Genomic DNA, 17,224 nt, shown 5'->3' with positions numbered 1-17,224 from the left:
CTCGGACAAACAGCAGATTGGGACTGTGGAAGCTTGAGGGACAATCTGGTGGTTAGTACATCTGAGAGCAAGGCCTAAGTCCTTGACTTAGTCCTGGACTAATTGGGTTGAGGTGTGTGCAGGAGCACGCCGCCTGCACCCAATCAGGGTGCACTGGAAGAGAAGAGGCAGCAGGCGGCAAAAGAGCGACACACATCATGTCAAATAGTTTTGCATGAATTAGAATTTTTTTTTCCGTTGTCGAATGTTTTCCATTCGGGTACTGTTTCAAATTTGGCACATAAATCACATACAGTATGTAAACGATACACAGGATACTTAATCAAGCGTAGTACTGATCTGAAACACAGCAACAGACAATAACTATCTACAGTGACCTGTATTACAGTATATCTTGGATGTCATTATAGTGTGTAGGCGTGCCTAATGAAATGTGCAGTGGGTGAATGCATTGACAGGAAAGCCAAATGGAATAATCTTGACAAAGGAAAGGAGCAGTTAAGGAAGTGTGAATGGAACTAAAAAGTCCTCCATGTGTAGAAATGTCAGCTGTTGCTGTGTGGGCAGCTGCTGCTGCTGCTGCTTCCTGAGAGAAGTATATTGCTTTGGATTTTACAATTTTGAAGCAGTGAAATGTCATTTACTTATTTTTGGTAAGTGGCATCCTGCAAGTGTGACGTCTGCCTCTTGCTTCACTTCAAAGTCTTCCATGCGTTCCTTCCATGGCATGCTTAATTTTCTTCATGCTGACATTCTCATCATAGTGAATTTCAATGACTTTTCAATCTCTGTGAACTTTTAAAGATGCCAGCCAGGCACACTGGCACAGAAGTGCTGAAAGTCTAAAATATTCATTGTTGATGTTGGTGATAACGTTTTCACTATATGAGCTGGAAACCTCATATTACAAATATACAACATAAAGTGCCAGTAATATTTCAATATTGAACAAAGCAAAATTTGTTCTCTATCAGAAATCACTTCACACTCTTTATTGCTCTCTGGTTCTACCATATCTTACTTATTGTGTGGAAATATGGGCTAATAACTATAAAAGCAATCTTCACTCGCTAAATGTACTGCAAAAAAGGTCAGCAAGGATAATTCATAATGCCGCCAACAGAGAATATACTAACTCCTTATTTCTAAAATCACAAATACTTCAACTTGCTGATATAGTTCATCTTCAAACAGCTAAAATAATGCATAAGGCTAAAAACAACCAATTAGCTAAAAATGTCATCCAATACTTGTGCTATATATATCACTATATTGACACTTACTATGGTACTCATTATGTCATTGTATGGTCATATCACCTCGTACTTCGGTACGAGGTGCATTATTTAAAAAAAACAACAAAAAAACCCTAAACTGTATTATGGAAAGCAGGAAGTGAACAAATGTAACGGTTACTGATTGTAAAAGTACCAGATGGAGGTGTAGGATTTAATAAGCTTTGCTTCTTCCTACTCCTTTTGGACATGTGGAACTGTGAACTGATTATGGGATGCATTCAATTGTAATCTGATGCATGTTCAAATGAAATAAAACCATTACCATTACCATTTGGAAGAATAAAGAATAAAGTAAATATTCTGAAGTGTCATACAAGTGCAAAAAGAAGATAATTTGTACATTTTGCATGCACCGATCTGCTGATTCTGATTATAGTAATTTCCTGTCTATATTCTATCTTGTTATTTTTCTTTTTACCACCCTTTGTTGTGTCAGGCAAATAAGACCTAAAAGAAAAAGTATGTGTGACTCTGTGTAGGAATGATAATAAGCAGGATTTATTGGAGCAAGGAATGCATTTATGTCACTGGTGTTTCTAATCAGGCAGATTTACATGTGTCCTCCAAGTTGTCCACTATAAAACTTCCATAGTGGTTGCCTGCCTCGTTTGTGATGCCAGCTGCTGTCTCGCAGCCTCTCGTTGCCATAAAAGATTAGATTTTGTAAAGTGATTTGAAATCCTCACCTTGATACCTCTCACTTCCTTCGCTTTTGTTGTTCCAAGTCAAAGGTTATACCAGCAAATGTTCTTGCCCAGATGTAGCAAAGTGTTGATGTTTCCATGGACACAACATTTTGCTCAGATTACTTCTACTTCCATATACTGCCTTAGTGGCACAGAAAGGGTTTATTGCATTCAGATGTGGGACATTTTCTGCTGATTATTCCTCTTGAAGCACTCACTTACATAACACTGTCTGCACATTCTGCTGCTCCTAGGAATTGGCGCATTCCGTGGACACGCTTGCTTTTTGCCAAGTTCGTCACATATGCTAACAGGTCAAGCGAGACGAGCACGCTGACCCATATGTTTTCATCCAGAGACAAATCTGTGGGGGCAAAGAAGCGGTATACATATAAAAATCAAAGCGTGCCGGGGGCCACTTTGATAGCCTTCACTTTTTAATTCATTAAAGACGCAAACATCAATCCAGTGTCGATCAATATTTGATAAGCAATTAATTAAGCTTTGGGTATAGATGACCTCAGGGCATTGATTGATGAGGTTGTCTTAGATGTTTCCCCTCTCATCCGATCAGGCTTCATTAGTTCATGCTCAACAACTACAGTAGGTGGAACACTTCCAGTCTGGATAGGTAGTCCAGCCCTGCAAATGGCCACCGTGAAGCTAGCCGTGAAGCCTCAGCTAGTTGTACTGCAATCTCCAAAAACGCAAAATGAAGAAACCAAAATCAGATGCAGATGTAGTGTGAATCCCGTTTGTATGTAGCATGGACTTTGTGAAAGGGTGTTCTTCTTTTGTGTGTGTGCAGGCGGCAGGGTTCACGCATGATGTCCCAACCTGGAGGTGAGCAGCTCTCCAGCGCGACTGTCAGCGAGGCTTCCACCACCATCACCACTTCTTCTACTGTGGACAATACCTCCACGGTCAAGGTCAGTGAGACCACAATGCACACTAACCCTGCTTAAATGCCATTCGGTCCGTTAGTTCTTAATGGTTGTTCTTTTACATCTGCATCATGTATGTGGGCACACATCCTGTGAACATGCACTCATATATGCACAAAGTGGGAAAATAAGCATTTGTATTTTATCACATTCTCCCAAGCCGTGTGTGCATCATTCAGGTGTTTGATTCCAAACGTTCAGACAGGCCAGTATGTGTTCTCTTGAGTAGGGTCTTTGCAGGCACAGCAGGCTCTCAATCTAAGGTTACTAATGCTTTTCTTGCCGACTCCCTCGACATCATTAACCAGCCTCTGCCTGGTCATTCTGGGCTGGTCATTCTTATTTCACCTGGTGAAATCCTGCATGGGGCTGCACTGTGGATGAGTGGTTAGACTTGGGTTTGAATCTCCGCTTGGGCATGTCTGTGTGGAGTTTGCATGTTCATCCCGTGCGTGGGTTTTCTCCAGTTGCTCCGGTTTCCTCCCACATTCCAAAAACATGCTAGGTTAATTGGTGACTCCAAATTGTCCATAGGTATGAATGTGAGTGTGAATGGTTGTTTGTCTATATGTGCCCGGCGAACAGTCCAGGGTACCCCGTATTATTCCAGTATTGTGCAGGTCTATAATCTTGATCCTGAGGTCCTATGACGGCTCTTTAGTCTTGCCTGTGGTGGTGGACAGGTTTGAATGGAAGAGACGGTTTCTCTGACAGGTGTCTTTTATCCCCATAATGAATTGAGATATGAATACCTGGCTAAATATACACGACTGATTTATGTGTTTTATGGTCTGTGTGGGTCAGAATGCTTGCTGGGTTGTATGGGATCAAATACTTATTTCCCTCAGTGTAGTTGTAATTTATGACCGTTAATGTTATTTTTGACATTCTAAAGTGAAGTTGTAAAGTTACAAAAATCAACAGGGGATCAAATACTTACTTTGCTCATTGTAGCAGCCTGCAAAGATGAAATGACAGAATTGTTTGTTTCTTGACAGGTTGTGTATTTCTTCTTGCGGCTGTCACTGTGCTGCCAACGTTCTGACAACTTTCTTGTTTTTCCTCTCTCTTCACCTTGTTTTTTTTTTTTCTCCTTACTTTTTTTCCTTTATTTGACACTGACAATTTTTTCCTATTCTTGTTTCGCTATTCTCTTATCACCACCAACATGACATTTGTGTCTTTTCAACAGCTGTTGGCCACCATATTCACAGTATAAAGTGTCATTTGTTTCCTGCTTCAATGTTTGCAAAAGATCGACGTAATTTATTGTTTTACTTACTTGATTGGTTGGAAGACGTCTGGCTTAGCCCGTCAAAAACGCAGTGAAAAGTCCGCTGTAGCGTGTCATAAACGGGGCACTGGGGGCCACTGGAGCTAGGGTCTGGGCAAGGCTGGGCCGCATCAGGTTTTCCCCCCCAAAAAAACGCATTCATTAAAAACAGAAAAATATACAAACTTTTTCAGTGCTTTGGTTCCGATTTTCTACAATAAAAGCTCTGATAAAACATTCCACTGTTCTCAGATATCTTAATTTTTATTTTTCTGCACAAAATAAGATGAAAAATAAATAAACAAATCAAGAATAAAGAAAATCAATCAATCAGTAATAAATAAATATAATAATAATAAAACAGCAAATAATAAAAACTTAAGAAACCACATATAGTTGGTGGGTAGACAAATTATTTTTTTCAGATTAAAATGAACAAAGCATTATTAGAGCTCTGTAGACATGACAAAACACGACTATAGTCACATTTATACGCTTTTTATTTACAACATATTGCGCAACTGCAGGGTCTTCAGACACATGCTAACTCGCAAACTAGAGAGCTAGCGACCTAAACGGTAGCCTTCAAGTTATTTCCTTTAAACTTAAACAGCCAAAAACTTACCACTTTCACATGGATAGGGAGGATAACTATTAACAGTTATTTAACCTTTAACATGAACATTAATCAAACGTAATAATTTTTTCTGGGTACATGATACCATACAGCATCCATATCAAACTTGCGCGGGCCGCACTAACATTAAACTTTCATATCAAGGCGGGGGCCTCAAACTAGTGTCCTGCGGGCCACATGTGGCCTGCGGGCCGCTATAAACTATGAATCCAGAGGTGTTTAATGCTGCGTGTGGTGCATCCTCCTTTACACAGTCCTCATTTTTGTACAATTTTAGCCAAAGTAGCGAACACACTGTCCATGGCTATAATGGATGAACACAAAGGCTTCCTGCCACGTCTTCTTGTTTGGTGTTATCCCACTGGCCAATCACTGAACGTAGGCACCCAAAGTTTTAAAAATGTGCGATTCTGGGAGAATCTGAATGTCAGAACCAGTTCCAATCGATGTCCGATGCCCAACCCTACCCTTCACTACTTTTTTTTTTAAACTCCCCATTATTTTTTTGATCCCTCACGCTTTCTATGTGCAATTGTGTATTTTTGTTTTTGCTACTCACTGGTTTTTCTCATTCGTTCTCTTTCGTCAAAGCAGGGCTCGAAAACCTTTTTGGCTAAGAGACACAATCAAACATGCCGGTTCCCTCTTACCATTGTCAGAGTCTGTCATTGTTAGGTAGTCCGTGGTCTCTGGACATAACGTCACTTTGAATGCCCTGTCTTTTGTTAATCTTCCTAGAGTGCTAGCAAGCATTGTTATACTCTGTTTTACCAGGCAACACACAAAAGCTGAAGCTGGACATTTTCAAAATCGTCACAAAAAAAGAAATGGCCAAAATGTGTCAAAAAACATGTCTTTTTAATGTATCAATATTTCTTGGGACTTGGCAGCTCATGTGTGATGAGGGGCAGTGGCTTAATGACGGGCATCCGTCAAGACGCCGTGCCATGGTTGCTATGCCCTCTGTTTGGCTCATCACCCCTGCCATGGAACAGCCTGGGAAATATAGCTGTCTCATTCTGACAAGGATTCTTTTTTAACAACTCTTTCAGAGGAAAGATGAGCTGCTCCCCCCTTGTGTGGCGCTCTGCCATGGCCAAATAAATCACATTCATTCCGCCTGTGACAAAACATCACAGAGCTCAGAGACCCACATTGTCGTACATTCCACCTTAAGTTATGTATCACAATTCTCCCCCGAGCTCTCATTTTCGCTGCTGCCTTGTTCCTGGTTTGTGATGTTCTCATTGCCACCTCGTCGGGAAGCATCAAAGTGGAGGAGTCTTCCAGGAATTCTGGCTTCTTCTTCCTGGGTCGTTGCTGTTTGCTTTGCTCTCTTTCTAAATGTCTGATCTACTTTGAACACATCACAGGCGATCATTAGCCTGCATTTTGTCACACAATTTACTTTGCACTTCTTTTACACGAATCACAGAATATCATTTATTTTTCATCTGCAGTTGTTTTAATCATTTTGATGTTTGTGCTACTTAATGAAAAACGAAACACATGATCGCTGTCAAAGAGATGTAACTGCTCAAGGATCAGGAAAATGAATGGCTTCAATTCCACCTCTGATATAATTCCAGCATAATTACTGTTGATAACAATTAAACAATTAAAGTAAATGCTGTGTTTGAACCCAAGTGCCATCTTGGGGTGATTTGCAGCCCACAGCTCGGTTGTTATTAGCTTGTGTCACTTCCTAAAAATAATCATCGCAGTTTGAACGTTGCTCTCTCACTCAATCAAGGTTTTTCAACAATGAATTAAATAGTTAATGTTTACTATTTCGTGGTTGACTATGGCCCATTATTAGATGAAAATATTGAAAGACAAGTCATATGTAGTATTCTGGTCATGGCTTATCCGACATGATAGAGTGAACAAAAATTCTCCTCTATTCCGTGTGGAAGTGGTAAGTTTTTGGCTTCTTACTTTGTCCTTCTTCTCGACAATGACCCTTTCTTAAAGGGATTGTTTGGGTGAAAAGTTGTATGACTTCCCCGTCAGCAGTGTAATCAATCAAAAGTGACTTACGCCACACTATTCTGGTTTGAATTTAATGATGAGAAATATAGTCCTGTATATTGGAGTTTGACTTCTCAAAATAATATGCATTTGAAAGAGTAATGTATTTGCATGAGCTAAATGCCTCCTTGGGGGGGGGGGAATCAGACCTCACAAATTTATTTTTGGATTTATTTTCTCTCACGTTGTATTAATGCATGCTACCGGCTGTCCATCAATGTGTACATGATGAAGATTGATCAGCCGCGAGCGTTGCAGCCATCTCGTTTACGTATGTATTCCACAGCGGATGAAGATGGAGGTTGTCAGCCATTTTAATCACATGCACAACAATGGACAGCCGATAGCATGCATTAATACAACGTCAGAGAAAGTAAAGCCAAAAGTCAAAATGTGTCTCCACGTTTTTCTTTTTTCAGCATGTGGCCTTCTATTCTGTCATATTCTATTCCGTCCTTCTCATTCTGTATTATTTTCTCTTCATATTATAATGGACACCTTAAACAAAGCAAGTGAACACATTTTCAATGAAAAATGTAAACACATGAATTATTAAGTGTGATCAAATTATCACCAATTTCAGAGACATGGAGAAGGAGTAGGATTTAAAAAAATCTGCCTTCTTTTTACTTCTTTTCAGACAAGCTGAATTATGTAAATATTTCTTGATGTGACGTGCGTGTGTGCGTGTATGTCTGTATGGAGCGCTCAAGCTTGCTTTCGTTTGATATCCGTCTTGAAGATTGCGTAATGAGATATGTGCACAATGTTTAAGTGTGCTTCCTGGCATGGTCAGCATACACAAACGCACACGCACACACACAGTGTCTGTCAGCTAGTGCCCAGATGAACTGATGTGAATGCAAACACACACGTCTATGGAGATTATTTTTTTTGTATTAAACTCAACTTTCTATTTGCCTGTGTGTTTTGCATTCTTCTCATTTCAGTAGCGATATTTATAAAATGTGCAAACAATATTATATCATACAGTATATGAAGGTAACATTAGGGGTTAGTCACTCTTTTAGCTCAGGTGTTTGTGTGCGGCCCCGGGGGGCCATATGTTTACTATTTATCGAGCATTTTCCAAAAATAGGATGGAACTAAAATGGCAAACAAATAACAAAATAATGTAAGGAGAAAACGTTAATGTTGATACCAGCCCTGCCAACATCTATACACTGTGATGTCACATGCGCTTTACTGTTTACTAGCTATGGCTCCCAGGAAATCTTTCTTTGAGGCAACCTCAGGCAAAAGTGAGTGGAGTTTGTGATTCCCAGCAAGAGAAAAATATTCCCATCTGTCAACGGCATTTCACACAGGACTGTTTTTGTGAACATGAACGTGAAATATCCACCAAACTGTTGTTGTAGCCAGAAGCAGCGCACTATCACTGCGAAAGGTGCATTAATGTTCGACACACTATGTCTGCACTCGGTAATCGCGGACCTATGCTCAAATTTTGTGGACGCGGCGCAGTGCCGTGCACCCACGCCTCCATCCCTCCCGCTGGCGCAAGTGGAAAAGAAGGCGTGAGAGGGTTTAACACAGCCAAGTATAATCCTAACCAATCAAATGAACACCTATCATTGCCTTTAAATGCACATCAGCGGCACGCCACAATTTGCGTCATGCACCACGTACACCACCTCGTGGGACACGTCATCTGTTCCCGATAGTCACATTAAACACAACATCAGGCTAATCCAGGCATCTTGCTTGTTTTTCCCAGCATTCCTGCACTACATCACCAAATAGGAGAACCATTGATGGTATATTCGTTGTATCTCCTCCCATTAAAAAAAATATATCCTACAACCAGAATAACCAACTTTATATTAATCGTTGTTTTTGTTGTTAATTATTATTTGTCTAATGCAGGGGTCTCAAACTCACGGCCCGCGGTTGAGGCCCCCGCCTTGATATGAAAGTTAAATTTGTTTAATTTGTTAATTAGTTTTTTGATTTGCTTATTTATTTTTCCATCTTATTTTGCGTTGAAAAATAAAAATTAACATTAAACATTTATTTAATAATTTAATAATAAATAAAAATTAATTTGTTTCATTTGTTTTTTTGATTTGCTTATTTATTTTTCCATCTTATTTTGTGTCGAAAAATAAAAATTTGACATTTATTTAATAATTTAATTAAAAAAAATTAATTTATAATAATTTAATGTTTTATCAGAGCTTTAGCAAATAACCAAAGCACTGAAAAAGTGGAGGGTATAGCAGAAGCATTCAAGACTATATATATATATATATATATATATATATATATTAATATTTAATATAATTAATATTTATTGATATTTTTATTATTTTTCTATATATATTAACCTGATGCGGCCCAGCCTCATCCAGACCCTAGCTCCAGTGGCCCCCAGGTAAATTGAGTTTGAGAGCCCTGGTCTAATGGGTCACTTTCTCTGTTTTCCTCAAAGTCTGCGCTGTGTCTTGGCTCATTTATGTTTGGATGGTTAATGAAGGGGGGGTTATCTGGCATGTGAAGAACCAGAACCACGGAGATGAGCAATGAGTGAAGCTGTCTTGTGGCTTTTTCTGAAGGAGTTTTCACTTCTAAAATGTCGATTTTGGGGGGATAAGCCATTTATTTAGGCGGGCATGCTCATGGTAGCCCCGCGCCCTCACTGTTATAACACCGGGCTCCCCCAGTTTGAATGTAATGTTCAGTAACATCCTGTGCGTCTTCTGGGCGCCCCGCCTTTTTGTCCTGAAAGCCAAGTAACGCCTCTGCAGCCGACCATAGCAGCATGAGCTGGTTCTGTCATGGAGGTACAGGGGAAAGTGATCAGTAGCTGTGCTTATGTAACAAGTGCGCTTCCTGAAAAAGACTACCCTGGTGTGGGTGAAGGTCCATGCAGTACTGCTGTCAGTAAGACAAAGTACTGCCATGAGTCCTGTCTGTTTCCACATACAGTATGCAGCACTGACTGAGGTTTTAATTTAATTTCAACAAGCTAAATACAGCCAGCCACACATTATTACTGACTAAAAGATGAATTATTAATTAAGAAGCTGTGTTAATGTGATTTACATAGTAGCACTCTATTTTATTTTTCTAGGGGTCTCGCTCCAGCAGCAAGGTGCACTCTTTCGGCAAGCGTGAACAGGCCATTAAAAGGAATCCCAATGTGCCTGTCGTGGTTCGAGGATGGCTGTACAAACAGGTCAGTACATACACATACTACATTGATTGAGGGATGCCCGATGAAGTATTCATCCCCTGTTGATTTTGTAGGTTAACCTCCTTCCATTTGTGAATAATTGCACCAGTAGTAAACAATTTTGACACAGAGTTACTTTGCCAACTCTGTGGCCTTGCCCTTGGTCGAGGAGAAGTTTGAATGGAAGAGACTGTTTCTATGACAGGCGTCTTATATTCACATAAAGAGTTGAGATGATGAGTCATTTCTTTAAGGCACAATGCTAAGTTGTGTACTATGTGGACACATAACCGATCTGTGTGGATCAGAATGCTTGCTAGTAAGTATCGGATCAAATACTTCCAATACTTAATTGCAACATGAACCAAAAATTATATCAAATGTCAAAAGGTTGGTGAAACGCAATGAACAAGGAAGAGCAACAGCTATCTTAATTGAGCTTCCATTTATTAAAAGAAGCATGTTTTGATTTAAAAAAAGCCTTCTAAATGTGTACACACACACACACACACACACACACACACCTGATTAAAACCTTAAAGACCTGATGGCAAGAATTTACATTTTGCACTTTTGGATTGTAAGGTGATTCCACTTAAAGCTTCAAAATAGTAAAATATGTGACACGAAACCATTTCAGAGTCATCATTGCCTATCATTGCAAACAACCATTATTTCGGAACAGGCTGTTCATCAGCAGGTAAGAAGTTTGAGAACATAAACTTTAAAAGCGGGTGGCACGGCGGTCGAGTGGTTAGCGCGCAGACCTCACAGCTAGGAGACCAGGGTTCAATTCCACCCTTGGCCATCTTTGGCCGTTTCCATGTTCTCCCCGTGCATGCGTGGGTTTTCTCCGGGTACTCCGTTTTCCTCCCACATTCCAAAAACATGCTAGGTTAATTGGTGACTCCAAATTGTCCATAGGTATGAATGTGAGTGTGAATGGTTGTTTGTCTATATGTGTCCTGTGATTGGCTGGCGTACCCCACCTCTCGCCCAAAGATCCAGCACCCCTGCGACCCTCGTGAGGAAAAGCGGTAGAAAATGAATGAATGAATGAACTTTAAAAGCCAAAACCTTGTCACACTGTCATGATCTCTTGATGGCAGAGGCAAAAAAAAAGCTTTCTCTCTTTGATTGCTGTTGAATAGTTGAGCTGCATAAGAAAGGCCTCTTGCCGTGTGCATTGCTGCTGAGGTTGGGCACAGTAAGAAGGTGATTTTAAACTTCTTAAGATGATAATATTATAGAAAAAAGTCATGTGGTGCACCCAAAAATGTGTTATTTGCTGTCCATCAAGACACGGTCTTTCAACGCCACAAAATTCCCCAAATTTGCATGGGCGCACCAAACAGTATAGAAGACAGTTTTATTCTTGATGAGAAAAATGTAATCCCGATGCGTTCCAAAGTTACTGGGATGACAAGGAGGTCCCACGTGACATGTTTTCCAAACTGCACAATGGATCTGGGGTGGCATCATGATTTGGCATGTTTTTTCTTTCCTTAAACGGAACAGTGGAGCTTCAGGTTGTGGAGAGGCATCATTGGCAGATGGCTGTGCAGGAGGCATCCCTCATGACTAAAGGCCCTCATCTGTGTGGTAGTCTCAACAGTTCGCTGAAGTTCATGATGCCTACCTGACATAGGACTTCTTCCAGAGGAATAATATCTTTTTTACCCTCCATGTGTGTTCCCCTCATTTGGGGATGGATGACAAGGCATGTTTATGAAAGTGGACATCAGTTCCAGACAGTGGATGCCCTCCTTGAAGCCATGTTGTCCAAAAGGGCCAACATTCCAACTGTCTTCCTGGAAACCCTGGCATCAGGCATGCCCAAATCCATTTTTGAAGTGATTAACGGGAATGGTGCAGCTAATCATTACTGACTCTTTTTTTGAATATTTTATTTCTATTATAGGGTTGTTATTTTTTTTGGAGCAATGGTTTTTTGATCAATTGATGAACTGATGAGTTTAATGGTAATTTGCTTACTGAAAAATGGTTTAGTCTCACTCCCATTCTTTTTGCATTTTGAAGCTCTACTTAGAACCTCTTTAAGATCCAACAGTGCAAAATAAAAAATCTTGCCATTTTTCAACTGGTCTTCGTATTTTAATCCGCAGATATGCACACAGACATTTGAGGTCGTTCGATGCCTTTGGAGTCTCTTCACTTTGTACCATTTTCAGACTCATAGCAGGCAGATACAAATTCAGTGATCCACTGAACTAGGACAAACACTGCTCACTCTTTATCTCTTCTCTATATGCTTGTATCCTTGTTCATTTCCCTTCCTGTGTGTATCCACTCTACTTCTTCTGTGTCGGTCTCAAGCTAACGCCTCTCATCTCTCATCATTCATGCATGACTGACACTGTGATTCCCCTCTTGTCTCCTTGCAGGACAGCTCTGGGATGCGTCTGTGGAAGAGGAAGTGGTTCGTCTTGGCTGATTTCTGCCTCTTCTACTACAAAGGTAAAGCTGTTGAATGTCTGCCAAGAAACAGAGCAGAATTAGGGCAGGCCTACTTTAAAAGCAGGCGAACTAACTGCTCACAGAGCAGTGAGACCTTTCTCAGTATACACATGTACTATATCCCCGTATCGCTTGCACACACACGCAAGAACAGTTCCTAAGAAGCCACCAACAGTTTTCTGTCATGATGTGGTTGGAAAACTAACGTCATTAGCTAAACTTTGCCAAATCTCTATCATTAGCATAAACTAGTGCCTGTGTTTTTGTATGTGTGCATGAAAAGGACGGGATATAATTCTTGCAGCACGTTGGAAAATTAGCTCACTCAAGGCAGCAGCATAATTGTTGCTACGAGTCCCTTTAACCTTTGACCTACAACCTGTTCTTTTCCCAACAGTTTCTGTCGACCCTTTTCCACATTTGCTAGCTCTCTCAATAAAATGAGTGGTTTTGGGTTGTAGTGGCCATAAAAGTTGTTAGAATGTTATGATGAGTGAAAAGATGACTGCAAAGTCCCTCTTTGTCAAAATGAACTGAATCCCCACTAAAACATTTCCACTGTATTTCAGACCTGCCACAAAAGGACCAGCTGACATATTAGTGATTATCTGGTTAACGTAGGTTAAAGATGACTCTGTCATTCTGACTGAGTGAAGACTGGCAGCTTTAAAAATGGGGATTTGTGTCTTTGTTCGTCTGTTAGCCATGCTTACCAGAAGCCACTTCTCCCCAGGAACATCAGGGACAAACTTGTATTCTGCAATGGTACAGGAATTGGACTGCTGAGGACTGGTATAGTCATTTTCTCTGATGAATCCCTCTTCTGATTGTTTGGGGCATCCAGAAAATAGCTTGTCCAGAGAGGAAAGGGTGAGCTACCATCGGTCCAGCATTAAAGTATCCTGCAACCCTTTTGTATGGGGTTGCATCTCAGCAAATTCTGCCTAAGAACACAGCCATGGATAAGGAATGGTACCAAAACATCCTCACACCAACAGTTTGGTAACAAACAAGTTTTTTTCCAGCATGATGAAGCACCTTGTCATGAAGTCAAAAGGCTTGGGCAACAAAGCATCAACATTTGGGTCCATACCCCAAACGATAATCCCCTTGAGAACTTGTGGGTAATCCTTGAGATGGGTGGACAATCAAATAATGGGCTGACGTGTCAATATGTGCCTCAGTAGAGAATTGACAGGGTCAACACAAATATCAACTCTTTGCATAAACTTAATGTAACTGTTAATAAAATCCTTTAGCATGTATTTGATTATGCTTCAGTATATTATGTAACATCTGACAAAAATATCGGAAAACACGGATGAAGCAAACTGTGGCATTCGCTGAAATTTTGACACTGAACTTTTGGCCAAGACTGTACACTAGATGGACTATGAGGACACCTGGCTTGCTGAACTGGGACACACCTAGAACCCAAGGATCCTCACAAAGAAGAATTGGTTCTCAACTACCCACACAACAATTGTATGAGTTTTGCCTGCTTTCATGCAGGACAAAGCATATAATGCCACGGATACGAGAAGTGGTGGTGACAGTACATGTGCACCAAATTCGGTCGCGAATTGCGTCCTTAACTTATATATGAATTAAACACAAACATGTCTTCATGGTTTTCAGGCGTACCATGTAAAAATCTCTTGGAATTGTGGGACAATGCAGAGGCAAAATGCATGCAAGTGTCAAGGTGACATGAGTCCTCATTTGCAGCTTGACGTGACTTTTAACAATGATTTAATCTCTATCATGTCAGACTAATACTTTGGTACACACCCTGCTGCACTCTCACTTTGGTCCGGGAAGGAAATCAATTCTCTCTTTTTCTCCTCCTGTTTGCCCTCACTTCAAAGGTTCCACTCATCCGCTGGAGATGATGAAAAGCTACATAATGTCCGCCCCTCCATCTTCTTTTACATTTCATTATTTCACTTGTTTTGTAAAGAATGTTGTGAGCACTGTTGAGTCTCACTGCATTCTGGCATTTGCACTCTCAAGTATGGCGGCAACAGTCTGTGTCTGTGTGTGTGTGTGTGTGTGTGTGTGTGTGTGTGTGTGTGTGTGTTGTGAGAGCTCAGATAAACACACCATCTTTTTGCTACCACACTGTTTAGGGAATGTCTCCTCCAAAGGTCCTTGTTTTATTTTTAACCAATTAGCTCCCCTTATAATGTGGTCTAATCGGGCCTCAGCGAGCACCAGTGCAAAGGTGCACATATTTTCACATTTTCACTGCATTTTACAATGTGATAATCACGCACACACACTTGCTCACACGCGCTTAGTGGAAACTAATACTAAGTCAATCTTATTTATAGAAACTAATTCAGATGGATTGCCTGTTTGTGTTGGTGAATTGTTGTTGGAAAATAGTTTAAACAACAACCTGATTTATTTGGCTTTCAAAAATATGTATGCCATTGGAATTAATGTTCCAGAGTCAAACTGTGTTTATAGTAACATCTTTATTAACTTGTTTGCCCAATGTTTAGCATTTTAAACCATTAAAAACCGGGCATCCTGGTCACATCTGTGTTGCGGGGAGCTGTCGGGGGGGGGCTTTTGTTTTAATGCAGACTTACTAACATGTACAAATATATCGTACTCAACATGCAATTTGACTGTTGATATGCTTGTATGTTCTCCATTATGTTGCATTTTCCTGGTTTAAGTTCAGTCTGTACAGTACAGATAAATCAATAAATATAATATTTAATAATATTTGGTGCACAAACCACCCCAGCATGTCTATCCGGTCTGGTTTAAACGCTTAATTGAGCACATCGAACCTTGCTATATTATGCTGAGCTGCCACTACCTTGTGGAGGAAACTTATGCCTCAAATCACGTGTGTCAGTGGGGGGCCAAATAACTGCAGGTTTTCTCTCCAACCAGTTTCTCCAGCTGGTGATTTAATTGATGAGCTTCTTCCTCAAATAGATGGAGGTGTTGATCATTAAAATCACTTGCTTTAGTGATTGTGTAGAACAGGGGTCTCAAACTCAATTTACCTGGGGGCCACTGGAGCTTGGGTCTGGGCGAGGCTGGGCCGCATCAGGTTTTCCAAAAAAAAAAAAAAACAACGCATTTATTAAAAACAGAAAAAGGAGTAAACTTTGCTTTGGTTCCGATTTTCTACAAGAAAAGCTCTGATAAAACATTCCACTGTTCTCAAATATCTTAATTTTTATTTTTCTACACAAAATAAGATGAAAAATAAACAAATCAAGAATAAAGAAAATCAATCAATCAGTAATAAATAAATAAATATAATAATAATAAAACGGCAAATAATAAAAACTTAAGAAACCACATATAGTTGGTGGGTAGACAAATTATTTTTTTCAGATTAAAAAGAACAAAGCATTATTAGAGCCCTGTAGACATGACAAAACACGACTATAGTCACATTTATACTCTTTTTATTTACAACATATTGCGCAGCTGCAGGGTCTTGTAACGCATGCTAACTCGCAAACTAAAGAGCTAGCAACCTTAACGGTAGCCTTCAAGTTATTTCCTTTAAACTTAAATAGCCAAAAACTTACCACTTTCACATGGATAAGGAGGATAACTATTAACAGTTATTTAACCTTTAACATGGACATTAATCAAACATAATAATTTTTTCTGGGTACATGATACCATACAGCATCCAAACTTGTGCGGGCCGCACTAACATTAAACTTTCATATCAAGGCGGGGGCCTCAAACTAGTGTCCTGCGGGCCACATTTGGCTCACGGGCCGCGTGTTTGAGACCCCTGGTGTAGAAAGAAAACTTGCAGTATCTCGGCCCTCTATGGCATGAGTTTGACACCCCTGCCTCATATGCTCAGAGAAATAAATGGTTTAGTTTTTCTCCTATCTGCTGTTGCTGAGTATCGTTCTCTGTTTGGTTAATATCACCTGATCAAAATGTTTCAAACATTCCACACTACAAAGTAAGTCATTAAAATTATATATGAGTCATGCTGATGTCTGATTCATATTGGTATCGACCATTAATCTAGCTTGCAATGTGGTTGTATGGGGACACCCTGAGTGGTCACACCAGATACTGACTGGTTCCTTCCCTCACCCCCACAGACAGTAGAGAGGAGGCGGTCCTCGGCAGCATTCCTCTTCCCAGCTATGTCATTTCACCCGTGGGAGCAGAGGACCACATAAGCCGCAAGTATGCCTTCAAGGTACGTTGGCCTCTTCCTTTTTCTGCTTGTGTGTTCATTTTAAAACATCTTCATCCTTGTTGACTGAATTGAAGTTGAGATTGAGAAATTTAGATTCAAGTGTACCATACCAAAGTATCTGGTTTGCTGTAGTGATTTCTTACCAAATAACAGTCAAGAAGGGAATTTGGTTGGTTACAATATAAAGTGATGTAGTTTGGGATGAAACAGCATAAGATTGACCTATTTCCGTGTTTACAAAGAGGACTGCGGTCAAAGTGTGAACATATTTTCATCAAAATTAACATGATATTGATCATTTTGGTCCCAATAATCATGATGTCAATGTCAGTCAAGTTGTGATAACCAGTTCAAGGTTTTACAAAGAAAAATTGCTTACATTTCACTGCTTTGATGTCATGCAACATAACTTCTTCTCCACAACATAACTTCTTTTCCTTTTCTTCTTAAAAATCATCAGAAAGCTATTTTTTTCTG

At 40.1% G+C, this 17,224-nt stretch overlaps 1 protein-coding gene across 5 annotated transcripts in view; it reads left to right on the top strand.

Annotated features, from left to right (window-relative positions):
- LOC131131664 (pleckstrin homology domain-containing family A member 7) overlaps nt 1-17,224 on the top strand; it is a 104,510-nt gene that overhangs the window by 59,342 nt on the left and 27,944 nt on the right. For all 5 annotated transcript variants that reach the window (XM_078790953.1, XM_058076555.2, XM_078790954.1 and 2 more), the window contains 4 exons: nt 2,793-2,913; nt 9,964-10,068; nt 12,471-12,543; nt 16,647-16,747. In XM_078790953.1, the coding sequence (XP_078647079.1) occupies nt 2,793-2,913; nt 9,964-10,068; nt 12,471-12,543; nt 16,647-16,747 (400 nt within the window). The remainder of the gene's footprint in view (nt 1-2,792; nt 2,914-9,963; nt 10,069-12,470; nt 12,544-16,646; nt 16,748-17,224) is intronic.

This window comes from Doryrhamphus excisus, linkage group LG1 (assembly GCF_037039965.1).
Source record: "Doryrhamphus excisus strain RoL-2023G ecotype Guam linkage group LG1, RoL_Dexc_Guam_v1.1, whole genome shotgun sequence".
Classification (NCBI taxonomy): domain Eukaryota; kingdom Metazoa; phylum Chordata; class Actinopteri; order Syngnathiformes; family Syngnathidae; genus Doryrhamphus; species Doryrhamphus excisus.
Note: the sequence above shows the minus strand (reverse complement) of the source record. Positions and strands in the feature narration are given on the sequence as shown.